Below are 22,453 nucleotides of genomic sequence, written 5' to 3'. Positions count from 1 at the left end.
GCCTTTATTGTTCTACATATAAAAAATAATTTGGTCCAGTGCTTGCGGCATGTCACCTGGCTCGTTGGTCTAGGGGTATGATTCTCGCTTCGGGTGCGAGAGGTCCCGGGTTCAAATCCCGGACGAGCCCTTTGTACTTGGATGGATAGCGATTATATTGGCAGATGGAACTGCCAGAGGTCAGCCTGGGAGAAGATACATGGACGTAGTGAAGGAGGGCATGAGAGTGGCTGGTGTTGGGGAGGACGATGCAAAGGACAGGTTGAAGTGGAGAAGGCCGGTTTTCTGTGGCAACCGCTGATGAGACAAGCCCGAAAGTACAGTAGTGGTAGCTTGAGACATGAAAACACCACAAATCAACTTGTTTGCTTATTTATTGATTTATAGTTGATTTATAATTTCTCCTACATTTGTTCATTACATACATTCATTACACACAGCAACAACAATAACTGAACAGTCTAATTCTGTAACATTTAATCAGAGACTATGTGTTTAAAGAGAGAGAAAATGCGTGAATTATGCTTTTAATCTAGTCCAACTAAACGCCAAAAGGAAATCCAGTCCACATTTGGATCACGAGAATGGGAATGTGCGATCGATCAATTTGCCTATAAGGAGAAAACAGAGGGAATGTGTCAGAGTCTGGTGAAACCTTTGCACTGCAAAGGTACATGCCACTCACACTCGCAGTTGTACCTTATCTTATCATACCTTATCTTGTACCTTAATTACAGTAGCAAAGACACCATAGATGATAGCGATGAGGAAAAAAAGGAGGAACGTGAAAGCCATATACCAGCTTTCCACACATGGGTCTTGGTCCAAATCAGTACTAATGATATCAACAAATGAATTACTTTGTTCCAAGATGTCTGTAAGAAAATAGAGAAAAAGAGCTCAAATAAGATTGACCAGGTAACAGTGAAATTGACGTTGATACAGTAAAGCTTAACAGCTATTGATAAAATAATTAAGTCACCAAATTAATGAAAACTTAGTGGTTAACATGTCATTTCTAATGAGTGGAAAAAGACACAGATCAGTGGATATAACAGCACCTGGTTTAGATATATGCAGGGAAAGACTGGCGTTGGCGAGTGTCACGCGGCAACTAATGACCGCCCCGGCAGGCCAGGCAAACTCTGAGAGCCGGAGGCGGCTGTGGATGCTGAACCTTCCATTCGGTGCTACGTAGAGCCTGCTTGTGTTGTAGTCCCGTAGTTCCTTGCTGTCGTCAAGCAGCCAAGTTATGCTCACGGCTGCAGGGCTGAAGTCAGTGACCAGGCACACAAGTTCACCAGAGCCTCGGAGCAAAGTGGCCGAAGGAGTGCTGTGGGTTACCGTGCCTGGAGAAAATGACCATACAGATGCCAAATACTGTTGTGTGGAAGATCACATGATGGTTGTAAATTAACTAATCTGAAATAAATGAGTAATTAAGTAAGCTAATAAGTAAATTAAAATGTTTTATACTTATTCGTAGACTTAATTTTTTTTTAAATGAAATCTGTTGTTTCCACAGGACATCTAAGATTGGCTTTAGACCTCTCTTCCACCGAGCTTACCAACGACATCCTTTATGGCGCTTTCAAACGGCGTTTCAGAAGACTCGTGTTTAACAACACAAGAATAAGTAGAGTCTTGCGCCGTAGCTTTAGATGCATTCAGGCTGCTGCTCATTGAGAAAGTGGTGCCCCCTGGATATCTCCAAGCTGCGCTGTTGGTGTAATGAGTTGAAGGGAGCCTCTGGCCATTCTTGTTCCAGTGCACAACAATGTTAGATGGGGAAAACCCAGAAACCAGGCAAAGAGGTGTGAAGACATCTGACGTAGACGGTTCAGAGGCAGGAGGTTGAATTATCCTGACTATCGGTGGATACATGTCTTGAGAACACAAAAGAAGAAAGCATCAATATACATTTTTGTGAATGCAACATTTGATGATGCTGTTTTACAATCTTGAACTATGTTGAATGTTCTAAAATTACCTAATCAATGGCAAAGAATCAAATCAATTTTTTTTTACATATAAAACTACCTCTGCTTTTCTTTACATGTCCCCTATAGATCTTGTCGGAACACCGGCGCTTCCCTTCACAAGACACGTGTTTATATGCGTGCCAGTCCTCCATTGACACATTGATGAAACTCCTCACGGTCTCCGTTCCATTGCTGTGCACCACAGCGGGCTCCGAATAAACGCCAAGAGAACATTTACTGCCACCTATTTTCCAGGTGATGGAGAAATCGCTCATAAAGGGGCTGACAAGAAGACAGGAGATTGTCACTTGTTGTTTCTTCTGCAGTTGCTGAAGTGAAGGCCCCTGAATGTAGACGTCAATGATTTGAGCTGACGGAGGGGTGACTGGAAAACAAATGTTGAAAAAGACATAATGGATTGAGTAAGAATTTTGTGAATGCATTTATATCATAGACTAAATAAAAGAATCAAACACACTTGTTGAATGTTAACAGTGATACTAGTGAACAGCTGAGGCTCTTTACCCGAGCAGAGGCTGACATCCTTCTCAACTGTTTTGTTCAGAGATGTGTCAGACACCTCACAAGTGAACCTCTTCCCTGTTTTCCACTCTGCTCGCGGGATGTGAAGTCGACTGCCTGCTGCTACTCGTCCATCCACCCCCATGCTGATGTCAACAGTGGAAGATCTTTGCTGGGACTCGGAAAACCATGTGATTTGAGGGTCGAATCCCCATCCAGAACACCACAGTGTTTGCGGTCCTGATTCTTCACTGGGTACCAGAAGCAGTTCCATTGATGGGTCAGCTAAATGAGCCATAAATTAGGACACCGGGCGAATCACGACGTGAAACAGGATAGCAAACTGCAAAACATCGGAGAAAGAGGAGGAACTCACCAAAAATGTATCCCGTCGAGTTGGATTCAAAGTTGCTGGAGAAGCCCTGAGTCACTTTGCAGGAGAACCTGGTGTCGTTCTCCCAGTGGCGTGGAGGAACAGCGAAGCGTCTGCTGATGGAATGGAGGCCTGGGGCTTCAGGAAGATCAACATACTGTTTGTCAGAGATGTCAACGCTGTTGGCTTGAAATGTGACGAACAGGTCGCTGGAGGAGAGTTGTCTGATGTCACACTCCAGCACAGCACCGTTTCCCTTCAGCAGATCTGGAAGAGATCTTCTGATCTCCACCAGTGGAGATGTAACTCCAGGTTCTGGATGGCACAGACAGAAAACAAGAGAAGTGTTCCCCTCATCCCCTGCACTGGAAAAGGTGCTCGAGTATCTCTCGGCAGTCGTCTCACCTGCCACATTCACAGTCCTCTCAGTGGATCGGAAGCACCGATGTTCGGCTCTACACGTTATGAATTTGACGTCTCTCCAAAGGCTTGATGACACTGTCACATTACTGTCAATATGAGTTAAGTGTCTGTCCTGGATTAATGCATTCTTTGGTGAGACTTTTCCATCAATGAGCCAGATTACATTGGCATGAAGCCCAGTGTGGACTCTACATGTGGCTTTCACTTCAGATGTTGCCATCATTACTGTCTTGAAGCTGGGAATCTTCACATGAATGGCAGGAGGGAAGCTTGAATGTGCTGAGATTGAAATGAACAAATAAGAAAAATCACTAAGTAATGGAAAATCTCAGTGTCTTCATAAAACATTTAGTGCTATAATAGCTGTACATTTACTTACTCTGACAAATACTTATTGTTTTTACAAATCCATTGTTGTTGTGAGTGGCCCTGCATGTAAACTGTGTGCCACCTTCCCATTCGTTCATGTCTGGCTCAATCGCACTGGTTATCGTAAAGGTTTCCTCCACCTCCTCCGTGCTCCGGAGCTTCCTCTGGATTTCCCGACCATTTAGAGGCTCGTTGTCCTGTTGCCACCTGACAGTCAGTTTATCTGGGAAGAATCCACTCAGCGTGCAAATGAGTCTGACTGGCGAGGATCCAACCTCTCCTTTCCACTCAGGGTGTAACGTGATATTTGGAGAGGCAACCTGTTGTCCTGTAATCGAGAAGAGTTGGATTAGCTGAATCTAAATGATGGATCCAAATCAGTACTAATGATATCAACAAATGAATTACTTTGTTCCAAGATGTCTGTAAGAAAATAGAGAAAAAGAGCTCAAATAAGATTGACCAGGTAACAGTGAAATTGACGATGATACAGTAAAGCTTAACAGCTATTGATAAAATAATTAAGTCACCAAATTAATGAAAACTTAGTGGTTAACATGTCATTTCTAATGAGTGGAAAAAGACACAGATCAGTGGATATAACAGCACCTGGTTTAGATATATTCAGGGAAAGAGTGGCGTTGGCGAGTGTCACGCGGCAACTAATGACCGCCCCGGCAGGCCAGGCAACCTCTGAGAGCCGGAGGCGGCTGTGGATGCTGAACCTTCCATTCGGTGCTACGTAGAGGCTGCTTGTGTTGTAGTCCCGTAGTTCCTTGCCGTCGTCAAGCAGCCAAGTTATGCTCACGGCTGCAGGGCTGAAGTCAGTGACCAGGCACACAAGTTCACCAGAGCCTCGGAGCAAAGTGGCCGAAGGAGTGCTGTGGGTCACCGTGCCTGGAGAAAATGACCATACAGATGCCAAATACTGTTGTGTGGAAGATCACATGATGGTTGTAAATTAACTAATCTGAAATAAATGAGTAATTAAGTAAGCTAATAAGTAAATTAAAATGTTTTATACTTATTCGTAGACTTAATTTTTTTTTAATGAAATCTGTTGTTTCCACAGGACATCTAAGATTGGCTTTAGACCTCTCTTCCACCGAGCTTACCAACGACATCCTTTATGGCGCTTTCAAACGGCGTTTCAGAAGACTCGTGTTTAACAACACAAGAATAAGTAGAGTCTTGCGCCGTAGCTTTAGATGCATTCAGGCTGCTGCTCATTGAGAAAGTGGTGCCCCCTGGATATCTCCAAGCTGCGCTGTTGGTGTAATGAGTTGAAGGGAGCCTCTGGCCATTCTTGTTCCAGTGCACAACAATGTTAGATGGGGAAAACCCAGAAACCAGGCAAAGAGGTGTGAAGACATCTGACGTAGACGGTTCAGAGGCAGGAGGTTGAATTATCCTGACTATCGGTGGATACATGTCTTGAGAACACAAAAGAAGAAAGCATCAATATACATTTTTGTGAATGCAACATTTGATGATGCTGTTTTGCAATCTTGAACTATGTTGAATGTTCTAAAATTACCTAATCAATGGCAAAGAATCAAATCAATTTTTTTTTACATATAAAACTACCTCTGCTTTTCTTTACATGTCCCCTATAGATCTTGTCGGAACACCGGCGCTTCCCTTCACAAGACACGTGTTTATATGCGTGCCAGTCCTCCATTGACACATTGATGAAACTCCTCACAGTCTCCGTTCCATTGCTGTGCACCACAGCGGGCTCCGAATAAACGCCAAGAGAACATTTACTGCCACCTATTTTCCAGGTGATGGAAAAATCAGTCATAAAGGGGCTGACAAGAAGACAGGAGATTGTCACTTGTTGTTTCTTCTGCAGTTGCTGAAGTGAAGGCCCCTGAATGTAGACGTCAATGATTTGAGCTGACGGAGGGGTGACTGGAAAACAAATGTTGAAAAAGACATAATGGATTGAGTAAGAATTTTGTGAATGCATTTATATCATAGACTAAATAAAAGAATCAAACACACTTGTTGAATGTTAACAGTGATACTAGTGAACAGCTGAGGCTCTTTACCCGAGCAGAGGCTGACATCCTTCTCAACTGTTTTGTTCAGAGATGTGTCAGACACCTCACAAGTGAACCTCTTCCCAGTTTTCCACTCTGCTCGCGGGATGTGAAGTCGACTGCCTGCTGCCACTCGTCCATCCGCCCCCATGCTGATGTCAACAGTGGAAGATCTTTGCTGGGACTCGGAAAACCATGTGATTTGAGGGTTGAATCCCCATCCAGAACACCACAGTGTTTGCGGTCCTGATTCTTCACTGGGTACCAGAAGCAGTTCCATTGATGGGTCAGCTAAATGAGCCATAAATTAGGACACAGGGCGAATCACGACGTGAAACAGGATAGCAAACTGCAAAACATCAGAGAAAGAGGAGGAACTCACCAAAAATGTATCCCGTCGAGTTGGATTCAAAGTTGCTGGAGAAGCCCTGAGTCACTTTGCAGGAGAACCTGGTGTCGTTCTTCCAGTGGCGTGGAGGAACAGCGAAGCGTCTGCTGATGGAATGGAGGCCTGGGGCTTCAGGAAGATCGACATACTGTTTGTCAGAGATGTCAACGCTGTTGGCTTGAAATGTGACGAACAGGTCGCTGGAGGAGAGTTGTCTGATGTCACACTCCAGCACAGCACCGTTTCCCTTCAGCAGATTTGGAAGAGATCTTCTGATCTCCACCAGTGGAGATGTAACTCCAGGTTCTGGATGGCACAGACAGAAAACAAGAGAAGTGTTCCCCTCATCCCCTGCACTGGAAAAGGTGCTCGAGTATCTCTCGGCAGTCGTCTCACCTGCCACATTCACAGTCCTCTCAGTGGATCGGAAGCACCGATGTTCGGCTCTACACGTTATGAATTTGACGTCTCTCCAAAGGCTTGATGACACTGTCACATTACTGTCAATATGAGTTAAGTGTCTGTCCTGGATTAATGCATTCTTTGGTGAGACTTTTCCATCAATGAGCCAGATTACATTGGCATAAAGCCCAGTGTGGACTCTACATGTTGCTTTCACTTCAGATGTTGCCATCATTACTGTCTTGAAGCTGGGAATCTCCACATGAATGGCAGGAGGGAAGCTTGAATGTGCTGAGATTGAAATGAACAAATAAGAAAAATCACTAAGTAATGGAAAATCTCAGTGTCTTCATAAAACATTTAGTGCTATAATAGCTGTACATTTACTTACTCTGACAAATACTTATTGTTTTTACAAATCCATTGTTGTTGTGAGTGGCCCTGCATGTAAACTGTGTGCCACCTTCCCATTCGTTCATGTCTGGCTCAATCGCACTGGTTATCGTAAAGGTTTCCTCCACCTCCTCCGTGCTCCGGAGCTTCCTCTGGATTCCCCGACCATTTAGAGGCTCGTTGTCCTGTTGCCACCTGACAGTCAGTTTATCTGGGAAGAATCCACTCAGCGTGCAAATGAGTCTGACTGGCGAGGATCCAACCTCTCCTTTCCACTCAGGGTGTAACGTGATATTTGGAGAGGCAACCTGTTGTCCTGTAATCGAGAAGAGTTGGATTAGCTTAATCTAAATGATGGATGTGGATGATTTTATATTGTGAAGTTGTTCATTTCCCTTCATTATACATACCTTTGTGTTTTTTGGTCATCTAGCAGGCTTTGTTGCCTCATTTTAAAGTGTATTGTCTTTGTTTTCAGGTCAGATGGTAAAGTTTTACTTTTACAGTCAGGTGGCAATAAGGTGGGAAGTCTAATATGCAGCTGCTGCAGCAATGCAGGCCAGAGGAAGCAGGGCTTTTAGCGAGCAGACGTGTTGAAGAGTACCCGGGTCCCCAATTTAAAAAAAGCACCAAAAAACAGAAATGAAACAATGCAAAGAGCAACGGTGCATCACAGACACCAGATGTGAGTTGCAATCATACATACAAGTAAAGAAGAAAAAGCATAGCGCACATTTGAATATCTCGTATCACAGAGAGGTCGCTTTCGGTTTTAGTTCTAGTTCTCTATTCACAGACTGAAAATCTAGCCAACTGTAAAGTCTCCTAATTTACATATTGACTCAAAGGTTTGATGATTCCAGGTGCTGCGATTATATAGAATACATTTAAAGAAGAATATTATTCATCAGAATCACAGAAACTTTATTAGGAAATATATACAGTATGAACAATTTCAAAAACAGAGGAAGAGGGGGGGGGGGGAAAGCAATCTTCATTCTAGCATGTATTTTTTAAAACACAGAAAGCTCGTCTACTTGCCATGAAACACTTTAGTTGCAGTTACTTGCATGATGCTATGAAATTCTAAGAAAGACTGTGAAAATACTGTTTTTTAAGAAAGTTCATACTTTTTCATTTAACCTGAAATGAGAAAAAAACACACAGAAAAGATTAGTAATATTGCAGTAAAAGTTTGCTTATTTTGAAAGTGTATGATATGAGAAATGTTCTGCATCTGAATTAGTGAGTAAAAGTGGAATGTTGTATTTCTAAAATGCAGTGACACAAAGATTAGATTACAAGTAGCTTCATATTTCATTTTGAAAAAGGTATTTATGGATAATATTGAATACGTGAAAAACACTTTCAATGTAATTCAATCACAAATATTTGCTACAGATATTGAAATAAGTATTTTTTGACTGACTGACTGACATTCCTGTTGTTAATTTAAATCTTTGCACTTAAATTTAGTATTAATATTTGAGCTTTTCTTGAAATAAAAACAACGTTCAGAAATAAGGTGGTGCTGTGGGTAACTGTCAGTTGACACTGTCAGAGTAATAAATAAAGAGACAAGATGTAGTCAAACATTTGCAACGTGTTCATTCACTGGGATAGATGAGGTATTAATTACTAATATGATTATCCTGGCATGCTTTTCCTATCATAGGTTTGCTATTGTTAATAAACTCGTCCAGTTAAAAGGATTCTTCTCTCAACCCAGTGGCATTCACATTGATTATTGTTGTTTAATAATATAATTATTGTCTGAGTCACAGGTTTCTCTATGAGTTAAGCGTACATTAATAAATGCCCATTATTACCTTGAAAGCAACAGTTCCAATGGTGAATAACAGAGTGATTAGGAAGAGAAGGACAAATGTAAGGGTTGTGTTTCCCAAGTCATCTTCTTCTGCTTCCACCGCACTGTTCCATTGGGGGTTAGTTTCGATCAGGATCTCTGGATTCAGTGCAAAGTAAATAAATCTACTGATTAACACCAACAGACTTTTGCAGTTCATAAATCTTGGCTGTTATGTTTACAGAGATAAAATACTACATTGAACAAAACAATGGCCTTGAATTACTCCTGAAAGATGACATCTTCTCATGTGGAATGCATGACTTGGCTTGTGAATCAATATATCTTTTTTTTTTTTTAGATTGGACCATTGATGTTGGACTTTCAACAATATTATTTCATGTGCTGTGGGTGCAAGCCCCAGTTGAGACAACGAGTATCCACAGACAAAGACAAGGTCGTACACCATGTTAATGGGCTGTACACAAATATACAAATATAATTAGTGTAATTAATCTACATTTTTAACAGAGATCATGTGGCAGCTAATCTTACTATTTCAATATGGCATTGGGAAGCTAATAGATTGTGACTGCACTTGGGAAGGGGATATCTACACTGGTTTTGTGTTGCTATAATGTTATCATAGCACTGTGAATGTATACGCTTAAACACGAAGCTAAAAGCATTGGTTAAATAGACACGAATTGCATAATGAATTACATCAACAGAGTTGCAAAGTGCTTTTTTTTTATTTTTGTTTTTGAATCTGCAAGTAAAAAGGACAAACACAACGTCATATCACATGTGACGAACATTAAACAACAGTAGACACGGTGACACAGAATAGCATCTACTGGGCCTTGCACGTTTCAGGGATGTTCATGTTGAGGTTGACAATGTTGGTTTTGTCGAAGGTTCTGTAACCAATGGACCTGACGATAGCTTTGGTTGTGTTAGCCACAGACTCGTGGTGAACTGCACAGCTATAGACCACATCATTCTTCTTCCACTGCTCAAGGCTGACAGATAAGTGGCCATACACAGAATAAGAGCCGCCATTTTTGATGGGATTTGTGGTATGGAATTCGTAATTTGAGTCCGCTGCCTCATCATCGACAAGCCAAGACACGAAAACCTCACGAGGGAAGAAGTCTTTCACGTAGCAAGTCAGGGTCACCGTTTCTTTTCTAGTATGTTCTACTGGAGGCAGCATAAACACTGAAGGACGCTGGAGCTGTTCTCCTGTAAGCATGAGAGAATGAATGAGCAGGCAGCATAGAATATCTGTCAAAAAAAAACCCACATAAAGCAATGTCAATCACAATGTGCTTTAATACCATTGAGTTGTTTTCTTACCAATATTCCTTTCATAGAGTTTCTTTAATGGCTCACGCCATGCCGTGTGTTCAACAACGCAGTAACGCTGTATACCCCGGCTCCATTCGTCATAAGTGATGTCAAGCGAAAGACTGGATATCTTCCCTTTAAGGGCCGTTGGTGAGGAACCAAACATTTCATTTCCACGCTGATCTTCCCACCAAATCTTTCTGACAGATGGATTGTTTTCTTGCACTCGACACTCTATCGTTCCTGTTTTATTTAGAAACATGTCCTCCATCGTGGGGCCAGTGATCTCGATGCTTGCATCAGCTTTGGTACATTCCTGCGCTGGTGGCACTGAGAATTTAAAGGCATTTTTTTAAATGAATTAAAGAAAAATAAATATTTTCTTTTTTTTTTTAAAGATAAGTGAGAAATATACTTACATTGAACTGTGTCTTTACAGCAGGTCACAGATGAATTCACAAAGGTTGGAATGTTGTGTTCCCCTTTACCTTCAAACTGACAGGTAAACTCCGTGTCCTGAGTCCACTCGCTCACTGGTACCAAGAGAAAACTTGCTGCACTGTACAGTGCTGTTCCTTTTTCATCCTTTCTTTCCTGAGAAGGTGTTTTTATCTCGTATATTTTGTCGGTAATGTCCTTATCACTCTTCAGCCACTTGATCTGATATTCTTTAGGGGAGAAATCTTTGGCAAAGCAGGAGAAGGATGCCTCATGTTCCTTATCAGAGGAGGCCAACACCCTTAGAGTTGGCAACTTAAAAGTACTGGTAACCTCTGAAAAATATACATCAAAATATGTATGCAGAAGCAGAGGAAATAAATTATGTGTTGTTATATTTAAACACGCACACATACAAACACACACACCAATACACATACATGCATACATGTGGTATGTATTTAAGATATGCTCATATGAAACAGCAAATTGGAAAACATATTTTTTTGGTGCTCACTTTTGCATATACATTGTTTGCGCAAGCAAGCAGATTTTGTTTCCAACCATCTGCATATCCAAAATTTCAAAAATAGATGGAAAGAAGCTGAGCATGTCATGTTTTTAGAGACAAGACATGACATACAAGATATTAGTAAAGAACGAAAAAGACAAGAGCAGCAGCAGAGTATACACAAGAAAGCTTTGGACTTCTTATTCCACCTCAGTTTTTGGCATGCAATGCGTCCTGAGCATGACGTAAAATATATAAGTATATATCATGGTGCTTACCGTAATTTAATTTCATGTGTTAATTACATTTTTAAAGGAACACTGGATAGATAGATAGATAGATAGATAGATAGATAGATAGATAGATAGATAGATATACAAATACCATAATAATAATAATTATTATTATTATTATTATTAATTACAATTCAAGCATTTTATTTAAAATATGACAAAACTTGGACAATCAAAGTGTATTAAGAACTCCACTATGTCAGTCAGATCATTTCAAATTACTGCACTTATTATAATATTATATATTTTATAAAGAACAAACAAAGGTCTTACTTGCTCTGCTGAAAGTAGCCTGGGCATTTCCCGCTTCATGCGTCACAGCACATTGGAAAGCTTCCTCGGGATCCCAGTCCTGTCTCTTCACTCGGATTTGACTGATTCCTGTGTACACATTCCCTTGGAGAACCGGAGGGGACTGAATGAAGTCGGTCAGCGCAGCCCCATTTTTTCTCCAAGTGTAAGTAAGTGAGGAGGGCATGAAGCCGGTGGCAAGACAACCGAGAGTGATTGTGCTTGCAGTTTCAGAAAGACATTGCCTCAGAGGAAATACAGTCGGTCCAGATGAAGTGGCTGGGAAACAAAAGAAAATGTGGGATTAAAGTTCCAAATAAAAATTTGATTCATAATAACTTTACAATCTTTTTTTCCCCCTGAGTCAACAATGATTGTTACATTTGAGTACGTTTGGTAAGTAAACATCTACGTGCAATTGTTTATGTTCAGCCACCTCATTTATTAAAATAATGTTTCTTGCACTGGGGTTAATCTTTGACACTTATTTTATTTATCACCCGTTCTACTTAAAAATAGGTAGCAAACATCATTTTGGCAAGAATAACTGCAAATCTTTCATGGCTAGAATAAAACAAAAACGTAAGAATTAGATTTTCGTATTTGTCTTCTTTTGTTCACATTAAGCAGTTAGGAATGAGGTTAAAGAGATGTCTTACCTGATGAAACGGTTACAGTAGTACCCTTTCCCCAGTGGCCAAAAGCATCATAATAACACAGTGTTGAAACTACTTAGCTTGCTGTATTAAAAGTACAGCCAGCATGAAGCCTGCCTGTACACTAAATCAGTCGCAGTCTTATAAAAACCATAAAAAGCGCAAACCAAAATTATCCACTGAGTTCTGCAGAAATTACTGTTTGACTTCTTAGTTAATTTGAATAATTTGAACATGGCATTGTATTATCTGAAATAAAAACTAATTTTTTCATAGTAATTTAAATGTTGGCTGATAATTGTGACTGCAGGAAAATGACGACAAATATGTTGTAATATTATCAGGAATGTCATTTTATGATATTAAAAGTACATACCGGTACCTGCCGTCACGGTAACCATGGTGCCTTTTCCCCAGTAGTCAAAATAATCACAGTGCAACATATCATTGACCATGGCATACTAAAACCTATTCCCACAAACTTACTATGATTGTTTTACTACAATCTACCTCTAATACATTTAACTTACCATTGTATCGAATGAAATATAATTTTCACCATCGAATTTCAAATTGTGTAAACTGGAATACATTTATTCCAGATGTGAACAACCTAAAACTAGATTTTTTTTTTTTTAAATAACATATTGTATATTTATATATAATAATACATAAATAAATGTAAACAAAAAGACTGGCTTACCTGATGTAACAGTAACCATTGTTCCTTTTCCCCAATAGTCATAAGGAGTCATAAATTGTCATTGTCATAAATATCACATTTGTAATATTAAAACTGAAGAAGAGTATTTTACCTGTCGTGACAGTCACCATTGTTCCTTTGCCCCAGTAGTCAAAGCGTCCATCACAGTGATATAACAATTAGACTTCATTATACTAAGCAACAGCTGAAGAAACTCCTCGTGTACTACGTGTAACCGCATCCCTTGAGATATTAATATCCTACAGTCAGTTATGAAGCAGTTTCCTGCTGTCAGACATTCCTGTCAACTTCATTTCCTGCCGCTTACACCATTGGATCACAAAATGTGTTTGACTCATCTAATATGGCAATGGACCGTGACACTGGTTTTCTAATACTGATTTATTCCATCTTATTACAGCTTCTTTTGAACAATTTAACCTTCATTATGAGCGTAAAGTCTCAATACCTTTAAACATTTAAGCACAGCACAGGGATGCTAAAAGGAAAAAAGTTTAGACTTGGATGGTCAGTCACAAGGGTGTGTTAATTTCATCAGCTGGAGCAACCTATAAGAACGATCCATCCATCCATCTTCTTGTAGAAGAGACAAGCGCAATAGTCTCACCTACAGCCACTTATCCTCCTTGTGGGTCACGGGTCTGCTGGAGCCTATCCCAGCTAGCTATGGGCAAGAGGCAGCATACACCCTGGACAAGACCCCAGCTTATTGCGGGGGGGTCACATGAAAGACAAACAAGCACACACACTCACACCTACGGACAATTTGGTGTGGCCAATACATCTAAGCTGCATGTTTTTGAAGGTAGAAGGAAGCCAAAGAACCCGGAGGAAAACCCAAACATGGGAAGAAAACACAAACCCAGCAGAGAAAGGTATAGAGCCTAGAACCTTCTTGCTGTGGAGGCAACAGTGTAGAACGCTAGACCACCGTGCCACCCCTATGAAAACCATTCAAAACAGAACATATTATTTAACTATTATCTGATTCTGCATCAGTTTTTCCACAAGAAAATTCCAGTGTTCAGACTCGTCCCACAGAGATGGAAGCACATTATTCTTCCAAATGTGCCCTGGACTACAACAACACGTCTCATACATGTTTATATGTAGTGTGTTTGCTAGAAATGTGTGATCCCCCCCCCCCCCCCCCCCCCCCCACCATTTTAGGAACGTATAAGTCTTTGGAAGGTTTCCTTTTTTGGAACTGGATGAGGAAGCACCTGTTGTGGTAGAGTGTGCTTCCTCTGTTTTTATGTTTATTACTGCAAGACCAAAATATTCACGCATTGCCATTCTTTTTTTCATAACAGCCTATTTCTTTATTTTTTATTTTTTTCAAATGTATCAGTTCTTGAGCTCAATGCAGCACAGCATGAGAGAACATTTAGACTCATGGGTGGGCCATATTAGCTAACATGACAACTAGAAACTTAATAAACCCTAAATTAGTCTATACTCATTAACATAATAAACTTAATTTGATTAATGATAAGACACTGAACCTCAAAAACTCAGTGGTTGCCCACTTTGTAAAACACATCAATACCATGAGACTTTCATAAAGCGGTAAAATTATGGACTACTATCGCAAACTATTGTTAATCATTTTCACTTAAATTACATTGCAAATATTTCATAATTGTGACATATATGTATGGTATATAATAACTCAGCTGAGATTATATTATAACACATTCAGTCATTTGACGGAAATCTGATCCCCTCATGGAATATGAATCGGAACGTTTTTCTCATTTCATGACTGACAAGTGAAGTACAATGTCACTGCAGGGTTTTTGTTATGGCATGTAGCGCTGTGCTGACCACCCCGTATATATATAACCACAGTGACACAGGCACGTACCAAAACTACAGCACTTCTGTAAGCCTATTCCACAGTGGATTTCATGTTCATCTTTAACGCATATGTGTTTCTATTTGTATTTATTTTTTAATTTAGACATTATTTTTACACAGTGCATCAGGGGAGGCAGGTGTCATCCAAAAAAAGGAAAAGGGAAAAAAATTAATGTAATTGTTATACAGTATTTATCCAGTGATTTCTATTAAAAAGTTATTTTCCCTTTATCTTAATTTCTTTTTAAATATTTTTCATTTAAAATACTGAGAAGCTGAGCCTCACCTCACTGCTAACTATGCTGACACGCTATGCAGTGAGACTATTTTGCTGTCTCATTGTACGTCGCAATTTACTATAATCATATGAACTAAATTGCCTTAGTTCAGTTATTCAGTTAGTTTTGTTTTTTTTAAGATGATAATAATAACATTTGCAAAAGGTAAAGCACTTTGAGGCAATATAATGCTAACCAAATTACAATACAAATTAATTTTAACAATAATTAAAAAAGTTAAATAATGTATCTGGGAAATCACACTGTTGTGCTGGATTTGTCAGTGAAATTGATTTGGTTTGTTTTCCATCTATTCATAGTTACTTTAATTTAATAACAGTAACAATAATTTCTGAACCATGAATTACTGTCTGAACCGAGCAACACACAAAATGCTAGATTTGTATTTTCACTTGTTTTATTGTCCCAAAACATATACACACAATGTTTATCCAAACAAACAAAATAATAATCAAATAATTACTAACTGGAGGGCAATCACACATCTGACAAGATCCAACAGTCGCTTATGATTAAATCAATGCATAATCCAAATTTCACCAAATCATTTCCACCATTAAATAGCTGCCCTCAAGGTTGCATTTAAAGAGAATTTAAAAAATGCCTCCACCTCTTCTTCTGGATGCACTGCTAAATTCAACTCAGTTTGATCTCTGGTGTATCCCAGTGAAGGCATTACGTTCTCGACAGTAAGTAAGTAATAAAGTATAAGAGACTTGAGGAGACTAAGATGCTTGAAACTTAAATAAAACAAGATTGTTGAATGTTGTTAAAAATCTATGGGCTCAAAGGTTCACCTTTTCTTTTGCACCGGTAATTACAACTGTGTGTGTGACGTGGCATCAATAGGAACAAGTGAACTTTAGAACTGTTGAGCACTGCATGATTTTGTACAGCTGCTGAACCAACTCAGTTCACCGTGTCTGCCGAGCACAATAATAAACAGCGGAATCTTCCACCTTCAGGCGGTCCATCTGCAGATACACCTGCGCTCTGCTGTTGTCTCTGGAGGCTGTAAACCGGCCTCGAACTGACTGGGAGTAGAATTTTCTGTTATTGTTATTTTCATCCCAGGCAATCCACTCCAGTCCTTTTCCAGGCGCCTGTCTGACCCAGCTCATGTGGTAGCTGCTTAATGTGAACCCAGACGTTGTGCAGGTCAACGTGTGAGATTCTCCGGCCATTTTTACCACTGGATCAGATTGTGTCAGAGTCTGACCATCAGCGCCTGTCCAGAGGAAATAAACATTCAAATCAATTCTTTGACATCTTTTATCTTCATGACTATAATTGGCATTCATAAAAAAGTCTTTACCTGCCCAGCAGATGATTAAAACCAGCAGTCCTGTCCTACAGCCCATCATGTTAAACTGTGAGTCCACTGTTCTCTGTCATCCTGTCTCCTGTCAGATAAGAGCGAGAAGACATCAGAGATTTGCATTACCGGTAACTCCTCCTCACAAGAAAGAACTTTTTTTTTGGAAGTTCTTCTAACTGTATTTGCAACTCACTTGTGAAAGTTGATCATGAAGATTGAACAGTGTCTTTTGCGTGATCGCTGCGTGATTTTTATATTTTTGCATCATTTCCCAGAGTGATTGTATTTCAGTTTGAAGTTAGATTCTCAAAATATATAGACAATTTCTTCTTATCCTAGAGTTGATCTCAAATAACAGGGAATAAAATTTGTGCAGAATTGTCATTTTGTGTTGCATTGTGTTTAGAATTGTTTCTGTACTGCATGCAGCATACGTAGCTGAGCTGTCACGTGCATTGATTATAAGCCATGTCTGTAATGCTTTATGACTGTTCATACAGTGCAAACAGATCACAAAGCCTGATGTTTATGAGTGGAGTCATAAAATAATGTTTAATAATGATGCTCGTGTTTTTTGATTTAAAAAAACTTTTGAAAGAGCACAAATGGGTTAATTTGGAAATTTCAGAGACACTATGAATCAAATTAATTGAGCAATATATCTTTAAACTTATAAAGGTCAATGCAAGCATTGCTGTGTACCTAAATGATCTGTTTGAATAATCTCACAAACTTGACTTTGATTGTTATTTACACGTATATGGGACTGTCATGCTAAATTGTGTACTCTCTCTCTCCCTAGCTTAATAGATAGCTAATTAAAATACTCTGCTATGAAAGTGCCAAATTAAAAGATCATATTATCAACCGTTGGTGTCAAAAGACTAATTGTGAAGATCAAACCATTTAAAGGACTCCATGATTCTCCTGCAACAATTTTTCCTCTCATTGTTCCTTTATGTCCTACTTCAATCATAAAGATGGAACTTTCTCTATTCCAGTGAGATAATGTTTCTACTTAAGCCATTTTTTTTATCTCCTCCCACTGTCACGCTAAAACCGAGGATGAGACTGACTCCTGAGAAATGCTCTTAAACTGGTAAGGTCGCTGCTGCAACAATGGATTTTACATTCATGATGTCTTGGTGCCCCCTGGTGATGATCGTAAAAATTGTGATGTTTGAATTTGTTGGGGTTTGGGTTCTTCAGCACGTTTTGTGCTTCTTGTTTCATATTTCCATGCACAAGCATTAAAGTGGAATGGACCCCGGCAAATACTTCATTTCTAACCGTCCAGTATTCTTCCTACTGTTGTCTAGTTTGTGTTGAAGAGTTTTCCTGTTAGATGTCAGATGTACTTTATTTAAAAGGACAAGGTGGATTCGGTACCTCTCTCATTCAATCATGGCATCCAAGCATATGCATATACAATATGCTGAACTTTGCAAATGCCATTTGCAACATATTTTTTTTAAACTAAAGTCTGCAACTTATAAAGAAAGAGAAAATGCAATTTTTGTTACTGTAATAGGGCAAATGGAAATGTGGTCAAAAAGACAAATACCGGTAGATAAAAAGATATCAGAAGTGTCAGCAAGCAACGGTATCATCATTATGTGCACATTGAGGATATCGTCTCAAATTGCATAAACTTTCATATTTGCAACGCATGAAGGATTATGTAACAGGATCATGTATGATCTGTTATGGGCACTGAACATTCAGTGTGCATAATTCATAACTCTAATTGTAGACCTTTCCCCTCTTTCCATCTGTTGAGTTGTGGTTTCTTTCTTCTCGTGACAATCGAGAGAATTATGAAGGCAATCGTTTTACGAAACCAGAATGGAAGAAGCCAATATAAAGCAAAACAAATACAGTAAAATCACGCAATATGAAAGCAGTGACTGAAAACTCAAATGTGGTGAGTTAGCAATCTGAAATAGCAGTTATTTTTGACTGTGCCTATAAAAATGTCTATATCCACAGCTCTAAGCTGGTCTTCTTTTTCTGAAGCAAAGCTGCAGAGATAATCCATATGAGAACTCATCCGTCCGCTTTGGTACGCACAGATCTCTACTGATCACAGCTGAAACACAGGCTTGCTCTAAAATATATAATAGCATATATTGAGTGAATTTCTTCTTCTTTTTTGAGTAAAACTAAGTCTGTCTGTCACAATGAGTTTTAAAAAAGCGTGCATCTTTCTCAGAGGAGCAACTAGGTTTCCTTTTTTGGAACTGGATGAGGAAGCACCTGTTGTGGTAGAGTGTGCTTCCTCTGTTTTTATGTTGATTACTGCAAGACCAAAATATTCACGCATTGCCATTCTTTTTTTCATAACAGCCTATTTCTTTATTTTTTATTTTTTTCAAATGTATCAGTTCTTGAGCTCAATGCAGCACAGCATGAGAGAACATTTAGAATCATGGGTGGGCCATATTAGCTAACATGACAAGTAGAAACTTAATAAACCCTAAATTAGTTTATAATCATTAACATAATAAACTTAATTTGATTAATGATAAGACACTGAACCTCAAAAACTCAGTGGTTGCCCACTTTGTAAAACACATCAATACCATGAGACTTTCATAAAGCGGTAAAATTATGGACTACTACCGCAAACTATTGTTAATCATTTTCACTTAAATTACATTGCAAATATTTCATAATTGTGACATATATGTATGGTATATAATAACTCAGCTGAGATTATATTATAACACATTCAGTCATTTGACGGAAATCTGATCCCCTCATGGAATATGAATCGGAACGTTTTTCTCATTTCATGACTGACAAGTGAAGTACAATGTCACTGCAGGGTTTTTGTTATGGCATGTAGCGCTGTGCTGCCCAACCCAGCCCCTATATAATAACCACAGTGACACAGGCACGTACCAAAACTACAGCACTTCTGTAAGCCTATACCACAGTGGATTTCATGTTCATCTTTAACGCATATGTGTTTCTATTTGTATTTATTTTTTAATTTAGACATTATTTTTACACAGTGCATCAGGGGAGGCAGGTGTCATCCAAAAAAAGGAAAAGGGAAAAAAATTAATGTAATTGTTATACAGTATTTATCCAGTGATTTCTATTAAAAAGTTATTTTCCCTTTATCTTAATTTCTTTTTAAATATTTTTCATTTAAAATACTGAGAAGCTGAGCCTCACCTCACTGCTAACTATGCTGACACGCTATGCAGTGAGACTATTTTGCTGTCTCATTGTACGTCGCAATTTACTATAATCATATGAACTAAATTGCCTTAGTTCAGTTATTCAGTTAGTTTTGTTTTTTTTAAGATGATAATAATAACATTTGCAAAAGGTAAAGCACTTTGAGGCAATATAATGCTAACCAAATTACAATACAAATTAATTTTAACAATAATTAAAAAAGTTAAATAATGTATCTGGGAAATCACACTGTTGTGCTGGATTTGTCAGTGAAATTGATTTGGTTTGTTTTCCATCTATTCATAGTTACTTTAATTTAATAACAGTAACAATAATTTCTGAACCATGAATTACTGTCTGAACCGAGCAACACACAAAATGCTAGATTTGTATTTTCACTTGTTTTATTGTCCCAAAACATATACACACAATGTTTATCCAAACAAACAAAATAATAATCAAATAATTACTAACTGGAGGGCAATCACACATCTGACAAGATCCAACAGTCGCTTATGATTAAATCAATGCATAATCCAAATTTCACCAAATCATTTCCACCATTAAATAGCTGCCCTCAAGGTTGCATTTAAAGAGAATTCAAAAAATGCCTCCACCTCTTCTTCTGGATGCACTGCTAAGTTCAACTCAGTTTGATCTCTGGTGTATCCCAGTGAAGGCATTACGTTCTCCACAGTAAGTAAGTAATAAAGTATAAGAGACTTGAGGAGACTAAGATGCTTGAAACTTAAATAAAACAAGATTGTTGAATGTTGTTAAAAATCTATGGGCTCAAATGTTCACCTTTTCTTTTGCACCGGTAATTACAACTGTGTGTGTGATGTGGCATCAATAGGAACAAGTGAACTTTAGAACTGTTGAGCACTGCATGATTTTGTACAGCTGCTGAACCAACTCAGTTCACCGTGTCTGCCGAGCACAATAATAAACAGCGGAATCTTCCACCTTCAGGCGGTCCATCTGCAGATACACCTGCGCTCTGCTGTTGTCTCTGGAGGCTGTAAACCGGCCTCGAACTGACTGGGAGTAGGATTTTCTGTCATTGTCATTTTCAACCCAGGCAATCCACTCCAGTCCTTTTCCAGGCGCCTGTCTGACCCAGTTCATGTGGTAGCTGCTTAATGTGAACCCAGACGTTGTGCAGGTCAACGTGTGAGATTCTCCGGCCATTTTTACCACTGGATCAGATTGTGTCAGAGTCTGACCATCAGCGCCTGTCCAGAGGAAATAAACATTCAAATCAATTCTTTGACATCTTTTATCTTCATGACTATAATTGGCATTCATAAAAAAGTCTTTACCTGCCCAGCAGATGATTAAAACCAGCAGTCCTGTCCTACAGCCCATCATGTTAAACTGTGAGTCCACTGTTCTCTGTCATCCTGTCTCCTGTCAGATAAGAGCGAGAAGACATCAGAGATTTGCATTACCGGTAACTCCTCCTCACAAGAAATAACTTTTTTTTGGGAAGTTCTTCTAACTGTATTTGCGACTCACTTGTGAAAGTTGATCATGAAGATTGAACAGTGTCTTTTGTGTGATCGCTGCGGGATTTTTATATTTTTGCATCATTTCCCAGAGTGATTGTATTTCAGTTTGAAATTAGATTCTCAAAATATATAGAGAATTTCTTCTTATCCTAGAGTTGATCTCAAATAACAGAGAATAAAATTTGTGCAGAATTGTCATTTTGTGTTGCATTGTGTTTAGAATTGTTTCTGTACTGCATGCAGCATACGTAGCTGAGCTGTCACGTGCATTGATTATAAGCCATGTCTGTAATGCTTTATGACTGTTCATACAGTGCAAACAGATCACAAAGCCTGATGTTTATGAGTGGAGTCATAAAATAATGTTTAATAATGATGCTCGTGTTTTTTGATTTAAAAAAACTTTTGAAAGAGCACAAATGGGTTAATTTGGAAATTTTAGAGACACTATGAATCAAATTAATTGAGCAATATATCTTTAAACTTATAAAGGTCAATGCAAGCATTGCTGTGTTCCTAAATGATCTGTTTGAATAATCTCACAAACTTGACTTTGATTGTTATTTAAACATATATGGGACTGTCATGCTAAATTGTGTACTCTCTCTCTCCCTAGCTTAATAGATAGCTAATTAAAATACTCTGCTATGAAAGTGCCAAATTAAAAGATCATATTATCAACCGTTGGTGTCAAAAGACTAATTGTGACGATCAAACCATTTAAAGGACTCCATGATTCTCTTGCAACAATTTTTCCTCTCATTGTTCCTTTACGTCCTACTTCAATCATAAAGATGGAACTTTCTCTATTCCAGTGAGATAATGTTTCTACTTCAGCCATTTTTTTTATCTCCTCCCACTGTCACGCTAATACCGAGGATGAGACTGACTCCTGAGAAATGCTCTTAAACTGCTAAGGTCGCTGCTGCAACAATGGATTTTACATTCATGATGTCTTGGTGCCCCCTGCTGATGATCGTAAAAATTGTGATATTTGAATTTGTTGGGGTTTGGGTTCTTCAGCACGTTTTGTGCTTCTTGTTTCTTATTTCCATGCACAAGCATTAAAGTGGAATGGACCCCGGCAGATACTTCATTTCTAACCGTCCAGTATTCTTCCTACTGTTGTCTAGTTTGTGTTGGAGAGTTTTCCTGTTAGATGTCAGATGTACTTTATTTAAAAGGACAAGGTGGATTCGGTACCTCTCTCATTCAATCATGGCATCCAATCATATGCATATACAATATGCTGAACTTTGCAAATGCCATTTGCAACATATTTTTTTTAAACTAAAGTCTGCAACTTATA

General features: G+C 38.9%; 1 protein-coding gene and 1 non-coding gene across 2 annotated transcripts; one reads left to right on the top strand and one right to left on the bottom strand.

Annotated features, from left to right (window-relative positions):
- Positions 1-58: 58 nt before the first annotated feature.
- On the top strand, positions 59-130 carry trnap-cgg (transfer RNA proline (anticodon CGG)). Its single transcript has one exon. It is a non-coding gene; the product is annotated as a tRNA-Pro (tRNA).
- A 472-nt stretch (positions 131-602) lies between these two features.
- Positions 603-21,004, bottom strand: LOC137913763 (uncharacterized). Its single transcript, XM_068757395.1, has 19 exons — positions 20,956-21,004; positions 20,563-20,868; positions 13,059-13,112; positions 11,570-11,866; positions 6,896-7,213; positions 6,499-6,795; positions 6,097-6,408; positions 5,724-6,005; positions 5,257-5,583; positions 4,785-5,102; positions 3,680-3,997; positions 3,283-3,579; positions 2,881-3,192; positions 2,508-2,789; positions 2,041-2,367; positions 1,569-1,886; positions 1,062-1,349; positions 727-875; positions 603-611 (listed from the first exon to the last, which is right to left on the bottom strand). The coding sequence occupies exons 1-19, from the start codon at positions 21,002-21,004 to the stop codon at positions 603-605; spliced, it is 4,860 nt and encodes a 1,619-aa protein (XP_068613496.1).
- Positions 21,005-22,453: the final 1,449 nt, after the last annotated feature.

The sequence above is a fragment of the Brachionichthys hirsutus genome, unplaced genomic scaffold (genome assembly GCF_040956055.1).
Source record: "Brachionichthys hirsutus isolate HB-005 unplaced genomic scaffold, CSIRO-AGI_Bhir_v1 contig_853, whole genome shotgun sequence".
Classification (NCBI taxonomy): Eukaryota; Metazoa; Chordata; class Actinopteri; order Lophiiformes; family Brachionichthyidae; genus Brachionichthys; species Brachionichthys hirsutus.
Note: the sequence above shows the minus strand (reverse complement) of the source record. Positions and strands in the feature narration are given on the sequence as shown.

Bases quoted from the DNA above. Each gene is read 5' to 3' on its own strand.
- LOC137913763 (XM_068757395.1), bottom strand. From the start codon at position 21,004: ATGATGGGCTGTAGGACAGGACTGCTGGTTTTAATCATCTGCTGGGCA. The intron at 20,869-20,955 runs GTAAAGACTTTT...TCCTCTGGACAG, and splicing joins TTTAATCATCTGCTGGGCAG to GCGCTGATGGTCAGACTCTG. The intron at 1,887-2,040 runs GTAGTTTTATAT...TGTGTTCTCAAG, and splicing joins ACATGTAAAGAAAAGCAGAG to ACATGTATCCACCGATAGTC.